We start from the raw sequence: 27,433 nt of genomic DNA on the forward strand, positions 1-27,433 counted from the left end.
AGAAATCCGCTCCCACTAAAAGAGAGGGAGGAAGCTCTCAGACCCAAGTACACCCACAGATGCAAGGCAGAGCTTGGCTGCCATAGGAGGGCAAGTGACAGTAACCCTAAGAAAACTGAGACCTTGAGTTCTACATACACAAAGGCCTGCCCAAGTCTCAGGCTAGTCCAGAAGTAAAAATCCCCACTATCTCCATCATGAGCCTCCCACTGAGTCACAAGCAACAGCAGCCTACATGGTGGAGAGGTAAGAACATGGAGAGACTTTCTCTGTGATGTGAATATGCAATATGTGCTGAAAGCTGACAGTCGAGCAGCAACAGAGAAACCATCCACTGCCAACCCAGTCCACACACAAGGCATAAAGTAGCAGTAGCAGCTGGAGTTTTGAAGTTGTTGGTGCACTGAAGACAACCCAAACAAAGCAAAACTCAAACCAAGGTCAACTACTTTACTAGACTCACTCAATCCCTGACACTAATGACTAATAGAAGAAGCATGTCTGTTTCTGAGCTTAAATATTATTTAGCTCTTATTTGTCTATACATGGTGCCTGGGATTTAGCTTTTCGTCTTCTATAGACAATGTCTAGGATTAAAAAAAAATTATAAGACACATATATATACACAAAGATTAAAAAAGTATCAAGAGATAAAGATATCAAGAGATAAAGGATTCAACAGAGCCAGACCCAAAGATGCACCAGATGTCAGATCTATGAGACAGGTGATTTAAAAGTAATGTTAAATTAATTTTAAACTTAAAATATTGATTCTTATTTAAATTTTATATTGTATATTAGTTATTAATATGTTAATGATTTAACACATGTAAGGATCTAATATAAAGGTACTTGAACAGGTGTGATATTTCAGCAGAGAAACAAAAATACATGACAGCAGGGATAAGACATTTCTTCAATAAGCAGACCAGCCGACTGCACAGAGCAGAGGAAAGAATAAATTAACTTGAATATAGATTAATAGAAATTATCCAAACCTAAGAAAGAGAAAAAAAGATGAAAAAGATAAAACAGAGCATGTTCCTTAAATATGCCTGGAGTTTTCTTTCTTGAGAGGTTGTAGACTATCAACTCGTTTAAAACATAAAAAAAACCTCATATTATTTACTTTTCTAGAGTAGGTTTTGATAATCTGTGTCTTTCAAGGAATCTGTCCATTTATTTTAGTTGTTGAATTCACGGACATAAATTTGTTATGTAATATATAGTGTCCTATTTCTATTCAAATAACAACTTGAGGATCTGCAGTAATGTTCCCTTTGTCATTCCTCATAGTGTTTATTTGTGAGCTGCATTGTCCAGTATGGCAGCCACTACTCACATGTGGCAAATGAGCACTGGAAATGTGAGTAGTTCAAATTAATGTGTACTCTAATTATAAAATGCACAGCAGATTTTGAAGACTTAGTATAAAAAAAGAATGTTACATAGCTTATCAATAATTGTTTATAAGTTGAAATATTTTGCATAGGTTAATAAAATACAATATTAAAATTGATTTCTTTTTGCTTTAGTTAATGCAGCTATTGGAAGATTTTAAATTATATATGTCTCCCATGTTTACATTGGACTGCATTGAGCTAAAAGCTTATCATTTTTATTACACTTTTCAAAGAACCAATTTTTGGTGTCATTCATTTTTATTATGCTTTTCAAAGAACCAATTATTTGCTTCATTGATTTTTTTTCTCTATTGCTTTCATTTTTAAATTCCATTGATTTCTGTTCTTCATTATTTCTGTCCTTCTGTCTGTTTTGGGTTTAATTAGCTCTTATTCTTCTAGTTTTTTATATGGAAGCTTAAATCTTAGAGAATTTTATTTATTTATAATAAACATTTAATGCTAGAACATTCCCTCAAGCATTGCTTTAGCTGTGTCCTACACATTTTGATCTGGTGTTTTCATTTTCATTCAATTCAAAATATGTTCTAACTTCCTTGGTGAATTATTTGACACATGAGTTTAGAAGCGCAATGATGTCCAAATACTTAAAATTTTTCAGCCAGGTGCAGTGGCTCACGCCTGTAATCCCAGCACTTTGGGAAGCCAAGGCAGGTGGATGACCTGAGGTCAGGAGTTCGAGATCGGCAAGGCCAACATGGTGAAACCCCGTCACCACTAAAAATAAAAAAATTAGCCAGACTTGGTAGCAGGCATCTGTAATCCCAGCTACTCAAGAGGCTGAGGCAGGAGAATCACTTGAACCCAGAAGGTGGAGGCTGCGGAGAGCTGAGATCGCTCCACTGTACTCCAGTTTGGGCAACAGAGCGAGACTCCATTTGAAAAAAAAGAAAAAAAAGATTTTTCTAGGTATCTCAATAATTTCTAGTTTAATTCCGTTGCAGTCAGAGAGGATTCTTTCATGATGTCAATACTTTTAAATTTGTTAAGACTTATTTTGTTTTCCATAATCTGGTCAATCTTGCTGAGTGTTCCAAGTGCACTTGAAAAGCAGTGTTGTTGGGTGGAATGTTCTCTACTTATCAGTTAGGTCAAGATGGTTGATAGTGTTGCTCAGGTCTTTTATCCTTACTGATTTTTGCCCACTTGTTCTATCAGTTACTGACAAGAGAGTGTTGAATTATTCAACAATATTAGTTTCTCTTTGCCCTTTCCATTCTAGCAGTTCTTGCTTTACATCTTTTGAATTTCTATTAGGATTACTATATTTTCTTGATGAATTAACCCCTTAATCTTTATTTAATGTCCTTCTTTACCCCCAGTAATATTCTTTGATCTGATAACTACTTTGCTTTTATTCTAGCTACTCCAGCTTTTTTTGGATAAGTGTTTCCATAGTATTTCTGTTTCCATCCTTTTATTTTAACCTGCATCCTCATATTTCAAGTGGTTTTCTTATAGGCATGTTATAGTTGGGTCTTGTGTTTTTATTCAATTAATTTCTGCCAAATAATTGGGATGGTTAGATTATTTACATTTAATGTGATGATTTTAATGCTTTGATTTACATCTACTATATTACTATTGTTTTCTATTTGCTCCATCTGTTCTTTGTTCATCTTTTAATGCCTTCTTTTGGATTGAGTGTTTTTAAAAATTATATTTTATCTCCATTAGCAGCTGATTACTTTTACCACTTTCTGAATTTTTTTTAGTAGTTGCTCTAGGTTTTATAATACACATCTCACACTGTGGTAAGTGTAACTTCAAATGATGTGCAAAACGCATATTGCAACAACCTTAAAGTCGTGTACCATCATTTTCCGATCTCATTATCTGTACTATTGTTACTCTGACATATGTTATAAAGTCCACAATAAGTTATTATTATGCTTGCTTTAGATATAGAACATAAAAGAAAAACATCTTTTATAATTACTTCCAAGTTTCCCATTCCCAGTTTTTTCTTTCTGTAGATTCAGATTTCTATCTGTTATTATATCCCTTATGCTGGACAGACTTTAACTTTTCTTGCACTGTAGGTCTCCTGGTACTATATTCTCTTAGCTTCTTTGTTTTTTTTTGAAAAAGTCTTTATTATACCTTCATTTTTAATAGACATTTTAGATGCATTTAGAATTCTGAGTTGAGAGGTTTTTCTTTCAGCAAACATTGCTCGGTTGTCTTCTGTCTTATATAATTTCTGTCAATGTATTTATTAGCTTTGTTCCTTTGTATTAATATGTAATGGTTCTCTGCTTCCAGTATTTTCTCTTCATCTTTGGTTTTTAGCACATTGGCTAGGTATGTGTGAGGGATATCTGGTTTGGTTTGAGGTTCTTTTGCTTCTTGGATCTGTGGTTTGTTTAGAAAATTCTTGGCCATTTAAATCTAAAGATGTCTTCTGTTCTTTCTTTCTTTCTTCTAGGATGACAGTTACAAGAATGTTAAATTATGTGATCTTGTTCCACAGCTTTGTTAATCCTGCACAATTCTTGGCCATTACTTCTTTTAAAAATGTCTTCAGTTTTGTTTTTTTCTCTTTCCTTCCTGGAACTCCAAATACATTAGACCAGTTGATGTTACACCAATAACAAATCTACACAAATGTTCTGGAATATCAGATAAAACTCATTTGGAGGCCATCCCTACCCTAATACCAAAATTAGACAAAGGCAGTAACAGAAAAATAACACTATAGTGCAATACCTCTCATGAAGACACATACAAAAGTCCTCTAAAATATTAACAAATCGAATCCAGAAACATATAGAAAGGATAATGTATCATGACAAAGTGGAGTATATTCCAGGAATGCAAGGCTCATTCAAAATTTAAAAATCAATCAATGTAGAATTCCACAAAGAAACATATGAAGTAAAAAAGGCAATATGATGATCTCAATAGATGCAGAAAAAATACTTGAAAAATTCAACGAATTAGAGATAAAAGGGAAATTTTTTGATTTAATAAAAGAAAATAAAGCTAATATCATAGACAACAAGGCAAAATTATTTGCTCTTACCACTACTACTCAACATCATGCTGGGTTCCTAGCAAGTGCAATAAAACAAGAAAAATAAATAAAAGGTATATAGGGTGTGGGGGACAAGGCAAGGGAGAGTATTAGAACAAACACCTAATACATGTGGGGCTTAAAACCTAGATGACAGGTTGATAGGTGCAGCAAACCACCATGGCACATGTATACCTATGTAACAAACCCGCAGAATCTGCACGTGTACCTAGAACTTGCCCAGTATACTTTTTTTGAAAAAAGGCATATAGATTAGAAAGGAAAAAAATTAAACTGCTTTAGTTCACAGATGATATGATTATCTACATAGAAAATGCTAAAAGTATACAAGAAAAAGCTACTAGAACTATAATGAGTTTAGCAAGTGTATTAGTCCCTTTTTGCACTGCTGTAAAGAACTTCCCTGAGACTGGATAATTTATAAAGGAAAGAGGCTTAATTGACTTGCAGTTCCACTTGGTTTGGGAGGCCTCAGGAAACTTACAATCGTGGTGGAAGGTGAAAGGGAAGCAAGGATCTTCTTCAGATGCCAGCAGGAGAGAGAAGAGAAAGAGAAGGAGGAAGAGCCCCTTATAAAACCATAGGATCGAGTGAGAACTCACTCACTATCACAAGAACAGCATGGGGGAAACTGCCCCCATGATCCAATCACCTCCTTCCCTCGACACATGGGGACTATGGGCCCCCCACACGTCGACACGTGGGGATTACAATTCAAGATAAAATCTGGGTGGGGACACAGAGCCAGATCATATCAGCAAGGTTGCAGGATACAAGGTCAATATATACACAAAAATTGTATTTCCATATTCTGTGAATGAACAATTAGAAATTGAAACTTTAAAAATGTACCCTCTACAATAGCACCAAAAAAACTCACTTAGTTACAAATACAAAATACATCCGAATCTGAAAACTATGAAATACTAATAAAGAAATGAAGGAAGATCTAAATACTTATTAATATATACTGAAAGAAATGAAGGAAGATCTAAATACTTATTAATAAGTATCAATAAGTATTAATAAGTATACTTATACTTAATAAGTAATAAGTATTAATAAAATCTAAATACTTATTAATATATACTGTGTTCATGGAGTGGAAGACAATAATGTTAACATGTGAATTATCACCTAATTGATCTATAGATCCAACACAAGGCCAATCAAAATGCCAGAAAGAATTCTGTAGAAATCAACAAGCTAAGTCTAAAATGTAGAAAGATAACTAACAAAAACAATTTTGAAAAAAAAAAAAAAGAATAAGGTCAGGGGACTGACAAAACTTAATTTAAACTGACTTCAAAGCTACTTTAATTAAGACAGTGTATTATTGGTGAAAGGGCAGACACAAAAAATGATAAAAGAATATCATTTTATCTGATATTCTTCTCAATGGAGAGTTCAGAAATAGACCCACACATATGTGGTCAACTAATTTTCAACAAAGTTGCAAAGAAATTCAATGGAGAAAGGATAATCTCTGCAACACTGGTGCTGGAAAATACACACGCAAAAAGACAAAGTCAACTCCTGCCTTGTACCATATACAAAAATGAACTCAAAATAGATCATAATCCTAAACAGAAGAACTAAGTCAATAAAACTTCCAGAAGAAAACAAACAAGGAAATCTTGATTAATTTGCGTTAGGCAAATATTTCTTAGACTGGTCACAAAAAGTATGAATGAACCATGAAAGAAAAATTTGATAAATTAGGATTCATCAAACTTAAAAGTTTTTAATCTTCAAGAGACATGGTTAAGAAAATGAAGAGAAAAGCCACAAATTGGGAGAAAATACTTGAAAAACATGTATCTGATAAATGGCTTACACCTGGAATATATAAAGAATACCATAACTCAGTAATACCAAAATGTATCCAATAAAAAGAGAAAAAATTAATAGACACGTCACCCTACAAAATACAAAAACAGCAGATAAACACTTTGCATCAGATATCATTAGTGAGGAGGGAGAAGAAAATCAAAATCATAATGAGATATGCTGTACACCTATTAGAATAGCTAAAATTAAAACGACTGACAATACCAGGTGCTGACAAAGATGCTGAGTAACTGAAATTCTCATACTCTGTTGGTAAGAATGCAAAATAGTACCACCACTTTTAAGAACAAATTGGCAATTCCTCTTAAAGTCAAACATATACTTACCAAATGACTTAGAAATTCTTTTTTTTTTGAGAAGGAGTCTGTCGCCCAGGCTGGAGTGCAGTGGCGCGATCTCCACTCGCTGCAAGCCCCGCCTCCCGGGTTCATGCCATTCTCCTGCCTCAGCCTCCCCTGCAGCTGGGACTACAGGCGCCCGTCACCAGGCCCGGCTAATGTTTTTTTGTATTTTTAGTAGAGATGGGGTTTCATCGTGTTAGCCAGGATGGTCTCGATCTCCTGACCTCGTGATCGGCCCGTCTCGGCCTCCCAAAGTGCTGGGATTACAGGCGTGAGCCACCGCGCCCGGCCATGACTTAGAAATTCTAATCCAACGTATTTATCCAAGACAAGTGAAAATATATGTCCACACATATATGTCATATGTATGTGACTATTCATAGCAATTTTAATATTAAAAACTTGAAACAATCCAAATGTCCATCATCTGATGAATGAATTAACAAAATATGGTACATTCATATAATGGGAGACTACTTAGTAAAAGAAAAGAAAGTACCACTGATACTTCAAACAATATGAATGAATATTAAAGTATTATACAGAGTAAAAGTACACTTCCATTTCCCCTAACATGTTATGTGACAGTACAGAAACTATGTTGAAGCTGTAAAACTATAAGTAGTATATGATGGATTCAATAAAGACATTTCAGCAAACTAAAAAGAATCATTACATTATCTCTTGCATAACTGATTTGAGGTTCATCCTCACTTAAACCCCAATAAATTATAAAATCAATCATGTATAAGGCATTTCTAAAATGACAAAGCCTCCAAAATATCTCAAATATAGTTTCTGGTCTCTGAGCACATATAAGTGCAGAAGCCAGAGGGAGTAAATCACAAACTGGAAACAGCAAATGGTCTTGGAAAAATATATTTATTTATTTATCTATCTATCTGATTTTTGAATTTTAGTCCAAAATGCCCAGCTATGTTCATTTTGATTAAAATGATAGCTTAAGTGTGAGTGCAGCTGGGTGAACATGCATATAAATATTTGCACACATTATACTGGCAATGTGGCAATATATGCATCCAAAGTTAATAAAGATTATACCTGCTAGTGGGATTGAGAATATATTATTTTACACTTATTTTTTCATTATTTTTCAGTTTTTTCTACGGAGTACTTGTTACATTTATAGCAAAAACTTCAAGTGACGTTTGTGTTGTTTTAGTTGAAGGGTTACTGGAAAGTGTTCAGAAGTTGTACAGGTATTAATCACACATAACACCACAACAGTGCTCCTAAAATAAATGTATAGCAAATACTTTTTAGTATTTCTTGGCACTTTTAGAAGCACTTAAATATATCACTTAGTAGGTAGAGAAGTAATCACTCTCTATTATGTATCTTTCTGATGTATGGATTTTTACAGGGCAGATTCTTTTAGAGGGCTATGCTTGTATTCTACTTTCATTAACAAATGAATCCCAGGAGATTCAACAAATGAATCAAAAGGCCCGACCTGTGAGATGCACATACTTTATAACTAAACTCTGCAGGCAATTTTGCTCGTGAAAAGTTGGGTATCAAGGGAAAACTGTGAGCAACCTTTAAACATGTTCCCTGCTATATGCTCTATCAAATGCAGACGAGCCAGGGTGGGAGGGAGGCAGAAGTCAAAACTCAAGACTACATTTCTATTGCAGGTGCACAGACCTGCAGCCTCACAAAGAGACTACATTTCTTTGAGAGAGGTATCCATTCCTCTAAGAAGCACAAGTTGGAAGTACATTTTTTGAACTTATGTTACATTGTGAAAGGGGAGCAACTGATTTTAGGTTCAGATTCCAACAGCAGATCTGCCACTGACCTTGAATTGTTAGATCCAATAGTTGTTATGGCTGCAGGAAATTGAAAGGAAGCAAGCCACTGCATTTTCCCACCCATATACTGACATACGTACTCTCCAGGGATGGCACTAGTTCAATGAGTTTGAAGAAGTGATTGTCCTTGTTTAGAACTTCATGAAACACTTACGGACAGCCCTGTACTGAGAAATGACTTCCCCCTTATCAGTCTGGTGGAGAGCACTTGATAAAAACCCCTATCATTCATCTTACAGAAATAAATCTGTACCTAACACCAGAGAATCAATAACATATCAATGTTTTCAACTATCGTGCATAGATTCCATTGTGTACTACTCTATCCAGAGCTACGAATTTTCAATCACATCAATATACTGCAGCAGTAATGTAACCTGCAATATATCATTACTGCATGAACAACTAGGCATATGCTGATGTTATCAATTCCAGACTAAGAAAAACCATGAAGTGACAATGTTGTCCAAGGACAGCAGCTGCTGACAATGAAAAGAGAACACCTCAAAGGAAAAGCAATTACATAAACCCTGGATTCCTCTAAATATGTGGTAGGTGAGATGCAATAAAGAACAATCATATAGTATCATCTCTTTGTGACTATTCACCTCTGGTTAGCATCGGGTTCAAGAATAGGTCTTTTAAGAAAGTGATAACTGTGGTCAGTATCTTTAAACAGCACTAAAAACGATTTGAGGAAGCAGTATCAATTTTTACAGTTGGCAAAAGCTTAGGCTAAACTCAGAAAAGACAGAATGAGACTGGGTAGACATATTAATTCAAAGGCTGCTTTCATTTTCCTGCAAAAATTAAATATGTCATCATGCATCAGTTACATATATTTTGACTTTTTTACCATTAAGTCACCCAAGGAAGTAGGCTGCTAGTCCTTCTCTGCCAGTATATTAGCCATGAATTTCCATGGGAACTGTGAAACAATGGAGAACCTGTTATTTCTCTGGAAAGTTTTTACCTTCTCCAAGTAAATTTCCAAATTCCATTCAAGGCTTCAGAGAAAGCAAGGAGCCAGAAAAATATTTAAAAATCAAGTGATACTTTTAAACCAAACTAGGGCCTATCACAAATATAAAGTAACCAATGTCACTGAATGCAATAAACATTTGGTAAAAACAAGGAGAGACTTGTGGTATAGGGAGCTTGGGGACTAGCAAAACAGATGTGTTGCTCTAATACATCTTGGGACGCTCTGTAAAATGTCTTCCAAGTAATGATGACATCAGAATTTATTCTTTGGCTGCTTATTGATTTCCATGATAGAATCACAACCTCTCATATTGGAACTCTCTTAAAAACACAGTACTTCCTCTATGATTAAATGTGACACCTAGCAAACTCCATCTAGCCTTCTACGCATCTTTAAACTTAGAGAGATAAGATGTATTGTACAGGCTTATCTTACCGGAAAGCTTTTGGTCCAAAGTACATAAAGAGCTCCTTCCCCAAAGTTTCCACGCCACTGTAAACGTATCCATTAAACAGGCTGCTGGCATCATTATTATTCAGTGCAGAAGCCTAGTAGAAAATACATATACACACATAAACACACACACACACAAACTCTAAGCAAAATTATAATTTAATTCTTAAATGTGTTTATATTACTTCATGCCCAGCTGCATTCCAATGAGAAGAATAATCTCCAACAAGTCAGGTAATGTAATCAGCTGTTTACATACATTTTGTCAAATTACTATGCAGTCATTTAAAGAGAGAGGGAGAGGCCAAAAAAATTAAGTGAAAAAAGTAATTGGCAGACAATCAAAATAAAGTTTCTTCCAGGACCATACAGCTCTGTGCATATGAAAAGAAAGCACAGGAATACAACACGAATGTTTTAAAACTAAAAATTGGAATACAGGTTCTTCCATTTCCAGAAGTATAGCCAAGTTCCCTCAAAGAGTGGTCAGACAAAAACAGCTACAAATGATAGATGATAAAATATGAAAACAAAGTTTTTTTTTTTTTTTTGAGACGGAGTCTCGCTCTGTCGCCCAAACTGGAGTGCAGTGACCGGATCTCAGCTCACTGCAAGCTCCGCCTTTCGGGTTCACGCCATTCTCCTGCCTCAGCCTCCCGAAAACAAAGTATTTTTAACTACACCAATGAACTGTTAAGCTAGTATGAGATAATAAAAGGTCAAAAACTATAAGTGGGAGAGAATCCTGAGAGGTAGTAGGGAGAGTCCTGAAGCCAGCATGTACCCTAAGGGCATTGATTAAAACTAAGGAATGAGAGCTTCCATCTTTATGTCTTGTGAGGGTGCAGGAGATCAGAGATAAAAACCTGGGGCCCCCTGAATAAGGGTATCTAATTTGAGACCTGTCCTCTTCCAACCACAATGTTAAGAATAAAGAAAAAATCAACTCATATTCCCTTTCCCCCATCAGCCTTGCAAAACCAAACAATACATTGTTAGAATTACAACATCTATGCAGAATCCTGTAAGATATTTGAGGAAATTATAAACATGAATAAACAGAAAACAAAAATATAAAATATAGGTTCTTCTGTGGGAGAAGAAAAGAAAGGGAGTTTGGTTTAGATTTTAGTAATGCCCTTCTTCTTAAACTGGGTGTTATGTATACTGGTGTTTCTTATGTCATTATTTTTTATTATTTAGATACGTTTTACAAACATCATTTAATTTAAACTCAAAATGTAATAAAAAATGTAAAACTTAAGACATGCATAACTATCATATAAGATAAAACAGGGTACACAGAATTACATCTATGTATTAACTCAATCTAAAGTAATATCCTCATTTACCTCTAACTTCTTCTTTGTTTTTCTCTAATGGGCCTAAGGATCCTCAGAAGATTCTGAATGAAACCTTGGTAGGCAATGGGAGTGGGGAAATGTCAAGATATAATTATAAAACAGCTTTAGATATAGAGTCTAGAAATAAGTCACAATTTTTCCTCAGTTTAAAGTGAAATGATATTGTTCAGTGATTCTCAAACTTTTGGTTTTACAGACATTTGTCATTCTAAATGCTTAAGATGGCATGTCCACTCTATTCTTTATTTCACTAAATTGGACTTTGTTAAGATACAATCACAGTATTTAGCTCAGAGAGAGGTAACAGGGAGATAAAGAAAAAAAGAGAGATGAGAGACGTTCTTCCACTAAACCCACTCAAGGTTGAAATAGCTACAGTCAATGACAGAATTTTCCAACTGCCTACAGTTCAGGTGATTAGCTTTATATGAACCTTCTTTGTTTAAGAACTGGAGAATCAATCACTGGCTTAGAATGTCAGATAAATGCACAGGAGTAATTAAAAATGATAGCAATCACTTCCTGCTCTGCACAAACCACAAAAAAGAACCTGTTGGAGACGTAGGTATACGCCACCATGTCCTCAAAGCTCAGTCTTTGGTTTCCCTTTCTGGGATGAACTCCAGTACCTATCAATAATTATCAAGCACTGGGAAGGCAGGCTTGAGTACTCAGTGAGGAAAAAACACATTTGCCTTGTTTTTATATAAGTCAATCTTTTAAAGCCCTGAATTGAGAAGCACCAAGAATCTTGATGCCTTTCTCCCTAACAAGGGACTTTAAGACACTCAAATACACTTCAGGCCAAGTATAGATTATGATAGTGTGTTTTAAGGTAGGTTTCCATGACAACAAATCAGTATGTAAAAAGTTCTTATAAACTACCCAGGACACTTTTAAGATGATGATATACAAAGCAGATATAGATTTTCGTCTCAATATAGATTAGGTTGTACATTTTCAGGATCTCAGATTTAAGTTCTTATTAACATTTTGAACCCTCATTTATAAGTCAATGATCTGAGCCTTGTTTTCCCACCACTCCAATGTCAACAATCTCTTATCTTTTCCCAATATTCTTTACTAGCAACTTGTTTTAGCCATACCCTGTGAAATCTTCTAGTTTTTCTTAGAGCTCCCAGCAGAGGCCAAGTGATGAATGTTAACCCATTTTATACACACACACACACACCCTTCTCTCTCTCTCATATATAGTAGCATTCCCCACTTCTTGGGTAGGAAAGAATCTGCTACTACTGCCACTCCTGTGCTTTAATCTCCTTTACCCCTTCAAGTGTTATAGGTTAAATCGGATGCAAAGACATAAGAATTATACATTAGACTTTGGAGACTTGCGGGGAGGGACAGAGGGGCATGAGGGATAAAAGACTACACATTGTGTATAGTGTGCATTGCCTGGGTGATGGGTGCACCAAAATCTCAGAAATCACCACTGAAGAACTTATCCATGTAACGAAACACCACCTGTTCCCCCAGAAGCCTACTGTAATAAAAATGATAAATTTTGAAAAGTTAAAGCTGAAACTCAGCATCTATCTAATGTCTGATAGGCCAATTTTGAAATTCTGTGTCAGCTGCCACATCAGTGTTTCTCACTGCACCTGACTGGCTCACTTCCCTTCTTCCAAGATGGGAAACCATCTGACTGGCCTGTACTCACTACTTGTCTTCTCCCTGCCTGGACCTTCTTTCTACTACTTAGTTCTGACTTTACCAGGTTTTATAATGGCTGCTAGCAAAGAGACAGAGAAGTAACCTTGAAATAGAGAGTACTGTCACAACACCTAATAAGATAGTGCATCAGTCCCAAATGTCTCATGTGAAGTCTGCTCACATCACCAAGTTAACAGCTTTGACAAGAACTTACACCAGTTAGTTAAAAACACCAAAAGTCAACACCTATAACAGTTCATGTTATTCACTTGGCTTTGTCTACAACAACAGTGGCACGTGACATCTGAAAAGATGATCCTCCTCCCCGTTAAAAATGGCTGTTTACTTGGATAAACTCATTTTAGAAAAGTTTACTGGCCTTCCACTATGTCTCAGGCCTTGTTCTAGAGGCTCGGGATGCATCCATAAATAAAACAACTAACCCAGCTGCCTTCATGGAGTTTATGTTCTAGTAAGGAAAAAGAGTAGGCAATAAACACAATAACACAGTATGTTAGGACATCTGGAAAAGAGATGGAGACGTAAAGGAGAGATCAAGATTGGGGGAGGGTGCAACAGGTTGCAATTTTAAAGGAGCAATCATAATTTCATCAAGGAATTGAAATTTGAGCAAGTTTTAAATAAGTGAGCCATGCTCCAGCCAAAAGGAATGACAGAACAAAGGCCCTGCTATACCATGGCCCAGAGAGCAAGAGGAAGAGTAGTAGACAGATTTTCTAATTTTCCTCTATCAGTTCTGAAAACTCTGCCAATTTCCTGGGGAAGTTTTCTACTCCATGAAGACAACTACCCCCTTATCAAAACACCCAAATCTAATTCAGCAGTACTGCCCCACTGAGTTTTGTTGTAATTGGCAAATGAAAATACCTACAGAAATAATAAGTGTAAAATTTTTTGAACCATTTAACCTCAGACCACCATAAGACATACATTTCAGGTAAGATCAATTGAAAAAACCAACAGGAAAAACCTGACAAAAATGAGGGTTCTTAATGGAAACCTCAACTTCTTTTTACCCCAATATTAAAATGCTTAGGACTCCTAATAATGTTTATTAGGAAGAGACACAAAACCAGCCATCCTGATTTCTACCAGAGATTTTCCCTCAGGGAATTCCTATGTGATAAATGAGCCAATAAGGTCCTGCCTCAAGATTCTGTAGAATCTACACTGTAGGGAATATGGCTCCATGTACAGTTTATGAAAAGCACAGCTGAAACATCTCCCATAACCAATGCTGGGGGATAGGCATTTTTTTAAAAAGTTTTTATTTCCAGGATTTATGCCTCAAGGCATCAAAGGTTATCCTGGAGCAGACATCTATATCTGCAAATCTGCTGTCATCTATCAGAGATTTTAGCAAGTTCTAACCATGGTGGACGGGCACGGTGGCTCACGCCTGCAATTCCAGCACTTTGGGAGGCTGAGGCAGGCGGATCACCTGAGGTCAGGAGTTTGAGACCAGCCTGACCAACTGATGAAAACTCTACTAAAAACACAAAAATTAACTGGGTCTGGTGGCGCATGCCTGTAATCCCAGCTACTTGGGAGGCTGAGGCAGAATTGCTTGAACCCAGGAGGTGGAGGCTGCAGTGAGCCAATCTCTCAACAGCACTGCAGCCTGGGTGACACAGCGAAGACTCCATCTAAAAAAAATAACAAAGTTCTAACCGTGGAAAATGATATGGCCATTTAGCAAACAAAGTTTTGGTGGACAGTGCTTCAAACCTTATGGCTACCGGGCCACTTATTAACAAGAAAAAAGGTAATACGTTCACTTGTAAATAAATTCTCTTGTGAAAGGAAAAAGAGTCAAAAATACAAAGCCCCCAATATACTTAAATGCATGAGACCATTATATATTTTCACATGGCTGTCAATGGAAATTGAAATATGTCGTCCTAGCTGACAGAGCCTCAAAGAGAACCTCCAGTTAAAGTCTTAAAGGTGTAACACATGTCTTATTTGCTCTACTGGTGTTTTACTCTATTCTCTGCAATTAAAAACAACACACGATATGATCTTTAAAAAAATCAAAACTCTGAAATTACAAATGTTGAAAAAAGAGGTTTATTGCCTGATGAATGTTAATACTGTAACACACATGTTGACAGAAGAGCAAGTGAAGGAATTCACAGGTAGATATTAACTTATAGAAAAACATTAACCTAAAAATATCAAATGACTTCAGTGCAGCAGAAACTCTTCTAGCTACAGATGCTATATGACCTTGGCTTGAATATGTTTAAGAATTCCTTTTTTCATACCTGATGGTATTTGGGTATTAAAATGAAATGTTAGTAAAACCTCTCCCTTGCTCACATATATGGTTTGTAATTCTCTCTGGGGCTAGGGTCTCCCCACCTGGACGGCAGGATAATCTTGAGGCTTTCTACTTGCCAAATTTCACATAGTATTTTCTAAACCACTGTCACAGTACTTACTATACTGAATTATTATTTGTCTGTGACTTGCATTTCTCCCCCATCGGTCTATAAGCTCTCTGGGGACAGTAACAAGTTTAGCTAATATCCTTGATGGCTTTACACAATGCCTGGGGTTCAGTGAACATTTGTGGGATTAAATAGATACCTCCTCCTTTAGCTCTGAAAACCAAGTGTGACTTTAAAGTATACACTCACTGCTTCCCCTCCCACCATCCCCACCCTGCTTGACTTTTCCCAAGATATCTTGGCAAAATCTTCTACTCTACCATCGACTTAATCTCCTTTTAAAATTCATTAACATCCCAATATCTTATTTTCTAATTACCTGTAATGGAGTGAGAACATAAGAGGACCAAATTCTCGTGACTACTAAAAGTCTTAACGGAAGTCAAATACTCTACTTACCAGAATTTCCCATAAAATTAAAAGAACCATATGGGAAGGTTTAGGGAGGAGCTCCTCTGTGTTTAGCCACCAGTCCCAGAATGCCTGGTTTTTATTTGACATGTTTACTTAGCATTTAAATTGTTGCTCTAAAAAGATCTAATCCAATACAGTAGTTCTCACTTATCCAAGGTTTCACTTTCTGTAGTTCCAGTTACTCGCGGTGTATATAGTACCATAAGGTATTTTAAGACAGAGAGAGATACCACATTCATTTAACTTTTATTACAGTATAACTGTTCTATTAAGAGTTACTGCTATTAGTCTCCTACTGTACCTAATTTATAAATTAAAACTATCATAGGTTGTAAGTGTAGGAAAACAGATAGCATATATAGAGTTCGATACTATCCATGGTTTCTGGCATTCACCGGGTGTCTTCGAATGCACCTTCTTTGGATAGGTGGTACTACAGTGCTTAATTTTGGTTTTGAAATGTCATATAAAGATGTTTTTATTCAGTTGTCTATCATGCGGATGGTTTACCCAAGTCAGCGGATTCCTGGTACTCTATCATTTCTAAAATAATCAGCTCTGGATAATATACTTGGGATAAAATAAAATTTTCAACTTATGATTGCCCATTGCAAGCACCAGCATATATCTTTCACTCTTCTTTTAAAACTCCATCTTAAGGTAAAATTTTGGTACACAGGTAATGGTTTGTTCCACTTGTTTTAATAGCTATTGTGTACAAATTGGGAAAGGCTTTTGCAATAAACCTAAGATTTACAAGAGACTCATTTGTCCTACCATAGAATCTAGGGTGATCACTTCTCTCTACAAGCTTTTGCTGCCCAAATTCAAAAACTAATTTCCATAAGCCTGTTATCTTTGCTATAACTATACACAATTGCCCAATATACACTTGACTTTCTCATGTTGACCCGTATAATCCATTACTGTATTATTTGAACATTTCATCCTATTTATTTTTTCTGAAATAAAGACGAAAATCTCCTTTGACACAATTTTAAGTATGATTGAGAAGGGTTCACCTTCCCATTTTCAAGTGGCTTAATAATATGAAATCTTCAAAACAACATATATTTTCAGAGACAGCACACGATTTATTGTGCTGATTACCATTTATCCTGCCTATCCATGGGTGGACAAGGAAGATAAACTTTTCAGAGCAGAATAAGACTTTTCCATAGATAAATGTTTCAACTCTAGTGCAGTTAAGTATTTTCCCTATAGAGAATAAAATACCATATTTACTTTCATAGTCTCTCCTCTTTTCCGCACATGCTTCCCCCACAATACAACATCACTTTTTAATCAGAGATCACTTATATACCAGTCTAAGTCATCAAAGAACATAATTTTAAAATGATTTCTAAACACCAAAGTAGGGGTCCTCAGGCCTAGTCATCAAAACATATTCTACAATTTTCTAAGTGCAGGGCCTTCAAGCACTTACTGAGAGATTAAAGACTTTGTACCTTATCTGAGGGTATCAAATGATTACAAACCCTTCATAAAAATAGGGTGTTCCTCAGATAAATGGGTCTGGTGAGAAAGCTCTGATCTAGAAGAAAAAGGAACAATTCCCAGGATGTTTATTTTGCTAGGCACTAAGCTAAGAATTTTATATGCTACTTAATTTAATCCTGACCAAATAAGCTGTGACAATAAGCATCTCCAGACGAGGAAGTAACAAAGAAATGGGAATTCAAAATCAAGGTAATAGATGTTCTTTTCTCTACAGCATACCGAATATGTTCATCTTGGATAAAACGCTACAATGGCCATGGAAAATCACCTCCCCTTTTTCCTCCTTTGTAAGAATGTTACCTGTTCTCTGTTATCCCTTGTTTCATAACTCCATAGGATTCTGGATACTGATAATGATGATCTTGAGTCATTAAGGAGAAATCATTACCAGTATCCATTTAAGAAGGTAAGGAAGTATATAATGCATGTTCTCTAAATTATTTAGGTATCCCCTTCAGATGCTTAAAGAAATGAGCCTCATTTTACTGGAAAATGAATCTCTGTAGATTAGCTCATTTCTTTAAATAATGGCAGTAAAATGAGCCATGATTTTTCCCCCTCACTTTGAAGAAGGAAAATGGTTTATATTCTGGTAGTAGGAATTTCCATATAACATGCACAACAAAATATACACATTCTCATAATGAAAGATTCCAAATGGAATTTATTTCTAAATCTTTAATCATTTTGCACTATTCAAAACCTTGCTCTTCTCCATCCATTCAACTTTTATTAAATGTCTCCTCAGTTCCTGACACTGTGAAGCATATATAAAGACACATAGCTGGCATATTAAATACATGTATCAAATTTTAAGGAGTGATGGAAATAACCAGACCATGTTTCAAACAAAATGAATGCTTATAGTTTCATATGCTGTTTTGTGAGATTGAAAACACATGCAGATTAAATATTTCACTAAAATATTGTATCCACCCAACAATTAAAATCAAAGGATTGACTTTTCAAAGCTCATTAACCAGCTATGTTCATTTATATTCCAATATTGTTTCTTACCATAAGGTTCCACAATCTCCAGCAGAGTTTTATGCAATTTGCTTACACTGTTGCACAATTTTATGCTGACAAGACAGTGGATCCTAACTCAGAACAATACAATATAGTACACCCATGACTAGCAGATGCTGGGATCTTCTATGGCTAGGTTTTCTCAAAATGAGGATCAGTTGTCACAGGGAGACATGCATTCAAGTGTGTTCTCTACAAACTTTACACTGGAACAAAGAAGAATGCTATACGACAGAGTAACACTTCATTGCAGCAATAGCTACTGAAGTAGTGTTTTTTGGTTTGTTTTTTGCTATGATTATCTGAGGTTTAAATATTTTATTTTGAATGCCCATTAAGTATTTCTTTAGCTCTCATTGGCCACTTTTTCCATGTTTACTGCACTGTAAAGAATGCAGTATGCAGTTATTAAATTATTTTTAAATGCTGCCTTGTGAAAACTAATCAGTTCAAGCCAGTAGCAGAAACATTTAAATAGCTTTAACTCTTTGGCATAAATGCCTAGGAGACATGGCATCATCTGTTACAGTAATGATCTTGCCAGAGGTTTGTGACAACCTACCAGGTTTTAATGAAATTTACTAAGGATCCCTCTAAAATGCAAAAGACTCTTCATGTTTACAAAAGGTTATAATTATGTTTTTTTTTAGATCAAAGCCCCAGAAGATGAAGCCATAGTAAATTATTTAGAAGTTTACCAAGAGCCTCAAAGGGTGTATTCCTTCCATGTTGATTTTAAAATCCAGTGTCCATAGAACCAGATTCCTGATCCTAATCATAGAGACCTATTCGAATTTTTAATGCCTCTTTCTATTAAGGTATCAAAAATAATACCTTTAAATGCCGGGCTTTTATGTGTGGGGTATAACTTACTGAATATTGCTGCCAAGTGATGTTAATAATTGCCTAACCAGTACTGAAGCATTTGTATTATATCATCAGGCTGCACTCCTTTGTGCGATCCAAACATGGTCATGGAAGCTGTTAGAAGAGAATTATCAGAATAGACATAAGAGATTTGACTAAACCGAACAAAACTAAAAATGATAGTAGACACAGCTAAAAATCCAAGGTTGCACTTCTCTATTTAATAAATAACCACTACTACATACTCAGCATTATGGTGTTCCTACCATTGTATGCTAAAAAAGCAATAAAGATCCTACTGAATCTTTTATGGCTGAGAGGAGCTAAGGCATGTTAAGAGGGTAGACTTTGGAGTTTTTTTTGTTTTTGTTTTTGTTTTTTTTTAGACGGAGTCTCCCAGGCTGGAGTGCAGTGGCCGGATCTCAGCTCACTGCAAGCTCCGCCACCCGGGTTCACGCCATTCTCCTGCCTCAGCCTCCCAAGTAGCTGGGACTACAGGCGCCCGCCACCTCGCCTGGCTAGGTTTTTTTTTTTTTTTTTTTTTTTTTTTTTAGTAGAGACGGGGTTTCACCGTGTTAGCCAGGATGGTCTCGATCTCCTGACCTCGTGATCTGCCCGTCTCGGCCTCCCAAAGTGCTGGAATTACAGGCTTGAGCCACTGTGCCCGGCCTGGTTTGGAGTTTTGAAGAAAAATCAAACCCTGGTGTAGCCTCTTACTAGCCATGTGATCTTGAGCAAACTGATTTACACTCACTCTGAGACTCATGCCTCATCTGTAGAATCAGGTTAATCCTTTATCATAGGGTTATCCTTTTTCATGACTGAATGAAATATAAGAGCATCTCATGCCTTACCATCAGAGATAATCACAACAAAACTTAAAAGGAAATGTTTAAGCTATTTTTCCTAAATACCAATGAGGTGATATTTCTTTAAAACATTAGGTTGGACTCCCACAGCAGAAAGCATATCCTACTCATCTTCTTATCCACAGGAGCTAGCATAAAATCTAACACAAAATACGCTGTGGTTGAATCATGTAAATGATGTCTCTAAGCATATTCATGTCATATCCACTGCTTAGCCCTCTCATCTTTACTTCTAAAATAGTGATTCTCTTGTCTTCATCTCCACCACCAGCACTTGACCCCAGATTTGTCACCTGGATTTCTGCAGCTGTCTCCTAAATGAGAGGGCAGTGTCTACTCTGGCTTTCTTTCAGTCTTTTCTTTTTCCTTTTCCAGTCCCTGGGCTGTATAGCTGCTACTCACCTTGCATATCTCAGCTGTTTTTTTTTTTTTTTTTGAGACAGAGTTTCGCTCTTGTTGCCCAGGCTGGAGTGCAATAATGCGATCTCAGTGCACTGCAACCTCCACCTCCTGGGTTCAAGCGATTCTTCTGCCTCAGCCTCCCGAGTAGCTGGGATTACACGCACGCATCACCATGCCTGGCTAATTTTTTTATTTTTGTAGAGATGGAGTTTCTCCATATTGGTCAGGCGGGTCTTGAACTCCCAACCTCAGGTGATCTGCCCACCTCAGCCTCCCAAAGTGCTGGGATTACAGGAGTGAGTCACTGCACCCGGCCCACACCTCAGCTTTGCTTCTTCCCTGGGGAAGCCTTCCCTGATCCTCCTATAAGCACTTAAAGAACCATGTATCTCTCCTTCACAGAACTTAATTTACATTTCTTTAGGCGATTATTTAATGAATGTCTTTGTATCTTCCCAACTAGAGTATAGGCTCTAAAAGAGGAAGTATTGTTTTTGCTCCCCAGGTGCCTTGAGTACTCAAATTTTGTTGAATGAGTAATTTTCATAAATATTAATATTCTTAAGAAACCATATAAAATCCACCTTTGGTACCCTGAAACGATTTTAGAAACACTGTAACAATAATAAAAAAATAGGTACAGAGTACTTACTGGCATATCAAGTGAAAATAAACAAAAGGGCAATTGGAAGGATATGTAAAATTTATTCTTTTTTCCCAAGTTTGAAAATATATTTTCTTAGACTTAGAACCTCATTTCTTTCAAGTTGTAAGCATATGTTAATTTCATAGCAGGCAACTTTTTCTTCTAGGACCAAAGGCTATGAGGAAGCTTTGCAGAAGAAATTGAAATACAGTGCAATATGGCATGTATCCATGAAATACAATCATCCACACATCTAAAGGGCTTTTAAAAATGATGCCTTAATCAAAGTATTTTTAGTACAAGTTCTGTCCAAATGAATACCACATCGTCTGCAATGAATGCCTCAGTGGCAAAAAGCTGTGCTCGTTTACTTTAAAAAGAAATAAATTCACTTAAGGGAAACAGAACTGGGTTTCATTGCCCCTTAATTAGATGGCAATATGAAGTTGAGTGAGAAGTTAGTGCTACATTTTCTACGTGTAGTTTTAGAATTATATACTAGTTGTGATATACTTACCAATTGCAGAATATTAGGCAAGCAAGAAACTAGAAATTTATGCTAAAAGTTTAAAATGGGACGAAAAAACGTATCAGAGGTAGCAGAGATTTGATAATATCAACAGTAAAAAACATGCAGCTGTAGACATGGGAAACCATGTGGGTATCATAAAGAAGTAAGGTGACTCGGATAAAACAGCTTCACCGGATTCCCCTAGGGCATCTTGCTCAGGCAGCTTCTGCCCAGAGCTTTAGCCCTCCTCTCCTGCGCAGGCGCCCTAGGACCGACTTCTCCCTCCAGTAAATTGACGAAAAACCTCGGGAAACGAAATCTGGGCCAGAGCAAAGAGATGACATTAAACCTTGGAACCCTGATGGAGTCTTTATTCCACTTCCCCGTGGTGACTGCATGGCCGGTTACAGGAGTAGCTCACCTGCGGGGAGACCACAGCGGTGGAGGCTGCGGGCGGCAAGCCGCGGCCCTGCAGGCTCCGCAGAGCGCTTCCCCGCACGCCAGTCACCGCCTGGCCCGGGAGCACCCGCGCGCGAATCTTCTCTCCATTCAGAGTACAGCCTGGTCCTTCCACCATCTCTGTGGCCGGCACCCGTGGCCCACTGGTCACAGGCCCTGGTGAGAACACTGCTATGCAACTCAGCCTCTGCGCGGGCACTGCTTGCTCGCAGAGGAAATTCAAACCTCGCGCGCGCCTGGCCCCGCCCAGGCCCGGCCTAGGCCCCGCCCAAGCAGCGTCCAAGCTGTTAGGGGTCGCTCCCTACGGCGCATGCGCTGTGGCTCACCCCCGCTGTAAGTCTTGCTATGGGTTTATTAAGAAAACGCAAACGCGCGTGAGGCGTGGGGCGTGGGGCGTGGAGGACAACTGGGCTGACCTGCAAAAGCAGAGGAAATTGGAACTTGGAAAGTTCTGAAGGTATTTTCTGTGCGTTAAAGTTTTGCCCTTGTCTTTGAGCTACTTAGTATACACACATTTTCTGATCTGGTCCTCTTAATCTGTACTTGTCTGGGACAGGACAGATATGTCACAGACAATCTTGTTTTTGGCCCTGTTTTTGGTATGCTATATTTGGACGTGGGTGGGATGAGAGAAACGAAGAGGAGGGATTTTGGAACCAACAGCAGAATATATTCTAGTGTCTATATTTAAAAACTCCGTTATTAGTTAAGTGAGCCCCACCCAAGTCCATGCATCCGTTTTGTTAGGCGACGCCCCAAGATGAAAGCTATTTGAAATTGCTTTGTTAAAGATAGAGCTTCATATAAATTTGAGGGTAATGTGTAACTTTTCAAATTTACCCACAACCCTTACCAAAGATGCATACATACATATAAATCTATGAAGTTTATGACTCCAGATTGTTTTATAAATTATAAAGTGTGTTCTTTTTTGAAAACTGAAATACAACACATTAAAACAGAATGCCAATTTCTAAGTGATTTCATAAGCATAGCACCGCACTGCAGTTAAACCAGAAGAGCATATACACAGGTGGTTGCTGACTTAGGATGACTCAGCGTAACAGTGTTTTGACTGTATGATGGTGCAAAAGTGACACACACTCAGTAGAAACTGTACTTTGAGTACTCATACAGCCATTCTGTTGCTAATTTTCAGTACAGTAGTCAATAAACTATTTGACACTTTGTTATAAAATATGCTTTGTGTTAGGTGATTTTTCCCAACTATGGGCTAATGTAAGTGTTCTGAGCACATATAAGGAGGGCCTCGTGAAACTGTGATGTTTGGTAGGTTAGGTGTATTAAAGGCATTTACGACTTACTTACTATATTTTCAGTTTACAACGGGTTTATCAGGACATAACCCCATCATAAGTTGAGGAGCATTTGTATACTAGAGACTTACATTTGAATATACTGAAGACTTGACTTTGAAATTTTGAAAAGTATTAAATCTTTCTCTCTGCAGGGAGAGAGTAGTGGTCAAAAGTTGGCTGGATCAATTTCAGGACTATTTGTACTTTACTCCCTTGTTCAATTCAATGATCTCTGTCCTTTGATGGAGAAAAGTCTTATATATCTTTTCCTCTTTCAGAGTTGTATTAGTTATTTATTGTTACCTCAGAAATTATTCCATTTGTTATTTCAAAATTTCTGTGGGTCAGGAATTTGGCAATAGTCTAACTAGCCAGGGTCATCCTGGCTCAGTATTTCTCAAGAGGTTACAGTTAAAATATTAGCCAGGGCTAAAGTGCCCTAAAGGCTTTTTGTAGCTAAAAGATCCACTTCTGAGATCAGTGGCTTTCATGGCTGTTGGCAGGAGACCTCAGTTTCTCACCTCATATGTCTCTCTACAGTGCTGCTTGGCTCTTCTAACGAAATGGCAGCTGAGTGTGTGATCCAAGAGAGAAGTCAAGGAGAAAGTTGCATGCCCTTTATTACTTAGTCACCCTTTATTACCTAGTTTATTATGGTAACTTACTCCTTATTCCATTCATTAGAAGCCAGTCATTAAATACAGTTCATACACAAGGGGAAGGGAATTTAGCTGTGATTTGAAAGAAGGGATATCAAAGAGTTTGTGGACAAATTTAAAAAATATCAACCTGTTCATTTATCTGATTTGTCTCATTTCTCTTTATGGTGTTGGGTACTGTGCACATTTGGGTCAAATACTATCTTTAATTAGTAAGAGTTGGGGACTGACACTGAAGGTATTAAGAGATTTCACTGGTGTGACTGAAAGGCCGGGTCAGATTTTGTTTTGTTTTGTTTTGTTGGCTGGAGTGCGGTGGCATGACCTTGGCTCACTGCAACTTCCACCTCCCGGGTTCAAGTGATTCTCTTGCCTCAGTCTCCCAAGTAGCTGAGATTACAGGCACCTACCGCCACACCTGGCTAATTTTTGTATTTTTAGTAGAAACAGAGTTTCACCATGTTGGCCAGACTGGTCTTGAACTCCTGCCCTCAAGAGATCCACCCACCTCAGCCTCCCAAAGTGCTGGGATTACAGGCATAAGCCCCTGCACTCGGCCCAGATTTTGTTTAAATGTGACTAGCCTCTGAGTCCTTTGGTATATCTCTTTGCTCTCGCTTCTTACATCCGATCAAAAGCAAACTTGCATACGCTGTGTATCTACAGTGTCTGTAAAAAGACTCCCCACATCATTGCAAGCAAGCCTACCCTGGTGTAGACCCTTGCTACGTTTCAGCTGGACTATGGCATCATCCTGCTAACTGCCATCCTCCTTGCAGTTTCTCTTGTGCACTCTTACCAGAGGAACCTTCACAATTTCTTAAGTCCAAATTATTAATTTTAACAAATTTGCTAAATTTATTAAATTGTGCTCTTTGATAACTATATATATATATATATATGTCATTCATGTTTCCCAAAACTCACTTTCTTCATATGGACAATAAATAATCCTTCTTCTATACACCTGCATATGATTGCTCTAATTTCCACACACAACATAGCTTATGTGAAAGCACTTTGAAAACTACGAAATACTCTACAAAAATAAGATAAATTGTACCTACCATTCCCAGAATATACTTTGTACTTTTTTTTTTTTGGCTCATACTATTATTCTCACTGTTTTTTTATGTTTGTTTGTTTTGTTTTGTTTTTGTTTGCTGAGACAGAGTCTAGCTCTGCCTCCCAGGCTCGAGTGTAGTGGTGTGATCTCAGCTCACTGCGACCCCTGCCTTCCCGGTTCAAGCAATCCTCCCACCTCAGCCTCCCGAGTAACTGGGACTACAGGCACCCACCACCATGTCCAGGTAATTTTTGTATTTTTAGTAGAGATGGGGTTTTGCCATGTTGGCCAGACTGGTCTCAAACTTCTGACCTTAGGTGATCCGCTCACCTCGGCCTCCCAAAGTGCTGGGATTACAGGCATGAGCCGCCGTCCCTGGCCTATTCTCGCCTTTTTAATACCTCCTCTTTTTCCCAGTTTGTTGAAGTTCTCTCAACTTTTTTTTTTTTTTTTTTTTCCTTTGAGGTGGAGTCTCACTCTGTCACCCAGGCTGGAGTGCAGTAGCACGATCTCAGCTCACTGCAAACTCCATCTCCCGGGTTCAAGCTATTCTCCTGCCTCAGCCTCCCAAGTAGCTGGGATTACAGGCGTGCACCAACACAACCAACGAATTTTTGTATTTTTAGTAGAGTCAGAGTTTCACTATATTGGCTAGGATGGTCTCAATCTCTTAATCTCATGATCCTCCTGCTTTAGCCTCCCAAAGTGCTGGGACCACCACACCTAGCTAAGTTTTTCCAACTTTTAAGCCCCAGTTTTATGGGTATCTTCTAAAAAACCTTATTGATACAGTCAGAATTAACCTCATGTCTTCTGAAGTTAGTTCTTCCAAAGAACTTACCAAAGTTATCTTGTGGTAATTTGTGTACATTTTGTACATTTCGGTCTCCTTCTAAACTAGACTCTTATTCCTTAAAGACAGAAGAGATGCTCATCTTTACACTTCCCGTAGCAGCCGGGATGCTTTTTTTGTATATAATAGATGTTCAACAAATATTTGTTTAATTGAATTATTATTATTAACTTAAGGTTGAAAAATTGGACCATCTGTTCCCAGAGGCCTTTATTGTAATTCTTTTGAATATAGATTTGGTGTTTTCAAAGGTCTCTTTTAAACTAAATGTTATGGAAAATTAGTAATACATTAAGTTACTCTGTGACATGCTTTCTTTATTAGAGCAACAGGCCAGTAATCTTGATGTATTCCCGAGGAAATAAGACCAACCGTATGTGCAGTCATTTGTGTACATTACAGTCATTTGTCACTCAGTGATGGGATGCATTCCGAGAAATTTGTCATTAGGCAGTTTTGACATTGTGCGAACATCATGGAATGCACTTTTACAAACACAGAGGGGACAGCCTACTGCACAGCTAGACTACGTGGTATAGTCTATTGCTCCTGGGCTACAAACCTTTACAGTATGTTACTGTGCTGCATACTGTAAGCAATTATAGCACAATGGTATTTGTGTTTCTCAACATATCTAAACATAGAAAAGGTACACTAAAAATACAGTATAAAAGATTTTAAAATGGTACACCTCCATAGGACACTTTTTATGAATGGAGCTTAGAGGACTGGAAGTTGCTCTGGGTGAGTCAGTGAGTGAGCGGTGGGTGAATGGGAAGGCCTAGCGTACTGCTATACACAACTGTAGACTTTATAAACACAGTACACTTAGGTTACATTACATTTATAAAAAGTATTTTTCTTTCTTCAGTAATAAATTAACCTTAGCTTACTGTAACTTTTTTACTTTGTAAACTTTTTGACTCTTTTGTAATAGCACTCAACTTAAAACATAAACACATTGTACAGCTGTACAAAACTATTTTCTTTATATCCTTATTCTATAAGTTTTATTGTATTTAAATTTTTTTTTTTTTTTTTTTTTTACCTGTAAGCTTTTTGAAAAAATGAAGACACAAACACACACATTAGCCTAGGCCTACACGGGATCAGGATCATCAATATCGCTGTCTTCCACCTCCACATCTTGTCCCACTGGAAAGTCTTCAGGGACAATAACACGCATGGAGCTGTCATCTCTTATAGCAATGCCTTCTGGAATACCTCCTGAAGGGCTTGCCTGAGACTGTTTCATGGTTAACCTTTTTTTAAAATAAGTACAAGGGGTAAATTCTAAAATAATAATAAAATGCACAGTATAGTATATATAAAAAGCAGCAACATAGTCAATTATTATCATTATCAAATATTATGTATTGT

The 27,433-nt window shown here is 37.2% G+C and overlaps 1 protein-coding gene across 1 annotated transcript in view; it reads right to left on the reverse strand.

The window, feature by feature from the left end:
* The window catches only part of NEIL3 (nei endonuclease VIII-like 3 (E. coli)), a 53,306-nt gene extending 30,918 nt beyond the window's left edge, over positions 1 to 22,388 (reverse strand). Inside the window, exons 1-2 of the mRNA XM_011959579.1 lie at positions 22,119 to 22,388; positions 9,909 to 10,021 (exon numbers count right to left, since the gene is read on the reverse strand). Coding sequence (XP_011814969.1) covers positions 9,909 to 10,021; positions 22,119 to 22,274 — 269 coding nt within the window. The 5' untranslated portion in view covers positions 22,275 to 22,388. The remainder of the gene's footprint in view (positions 1 to 9,908; positions 10,022 to 22,118) is intronic.
* Positions 22,389 to 27,433: the final 5,045 nt, after the last annotated feature.

The sequence above is a fragment of the Colobus angolensis genome, unplaced genomic scaffold, assembly GCF_000951035.1.
Source record: "Colobus angolensis palliatus isolate OR3802 unplaced genomic scaffold, Cang.pa_1.0 Scaffold5, whole genome shotgun sequence".
Taxonomy (NCBI): domain Eukaryota; kingdom Metazoa; phylum Chordata; class Mammalia; order Primates; family Cercopithecidae; genus Colobus; species Colobus angolensis.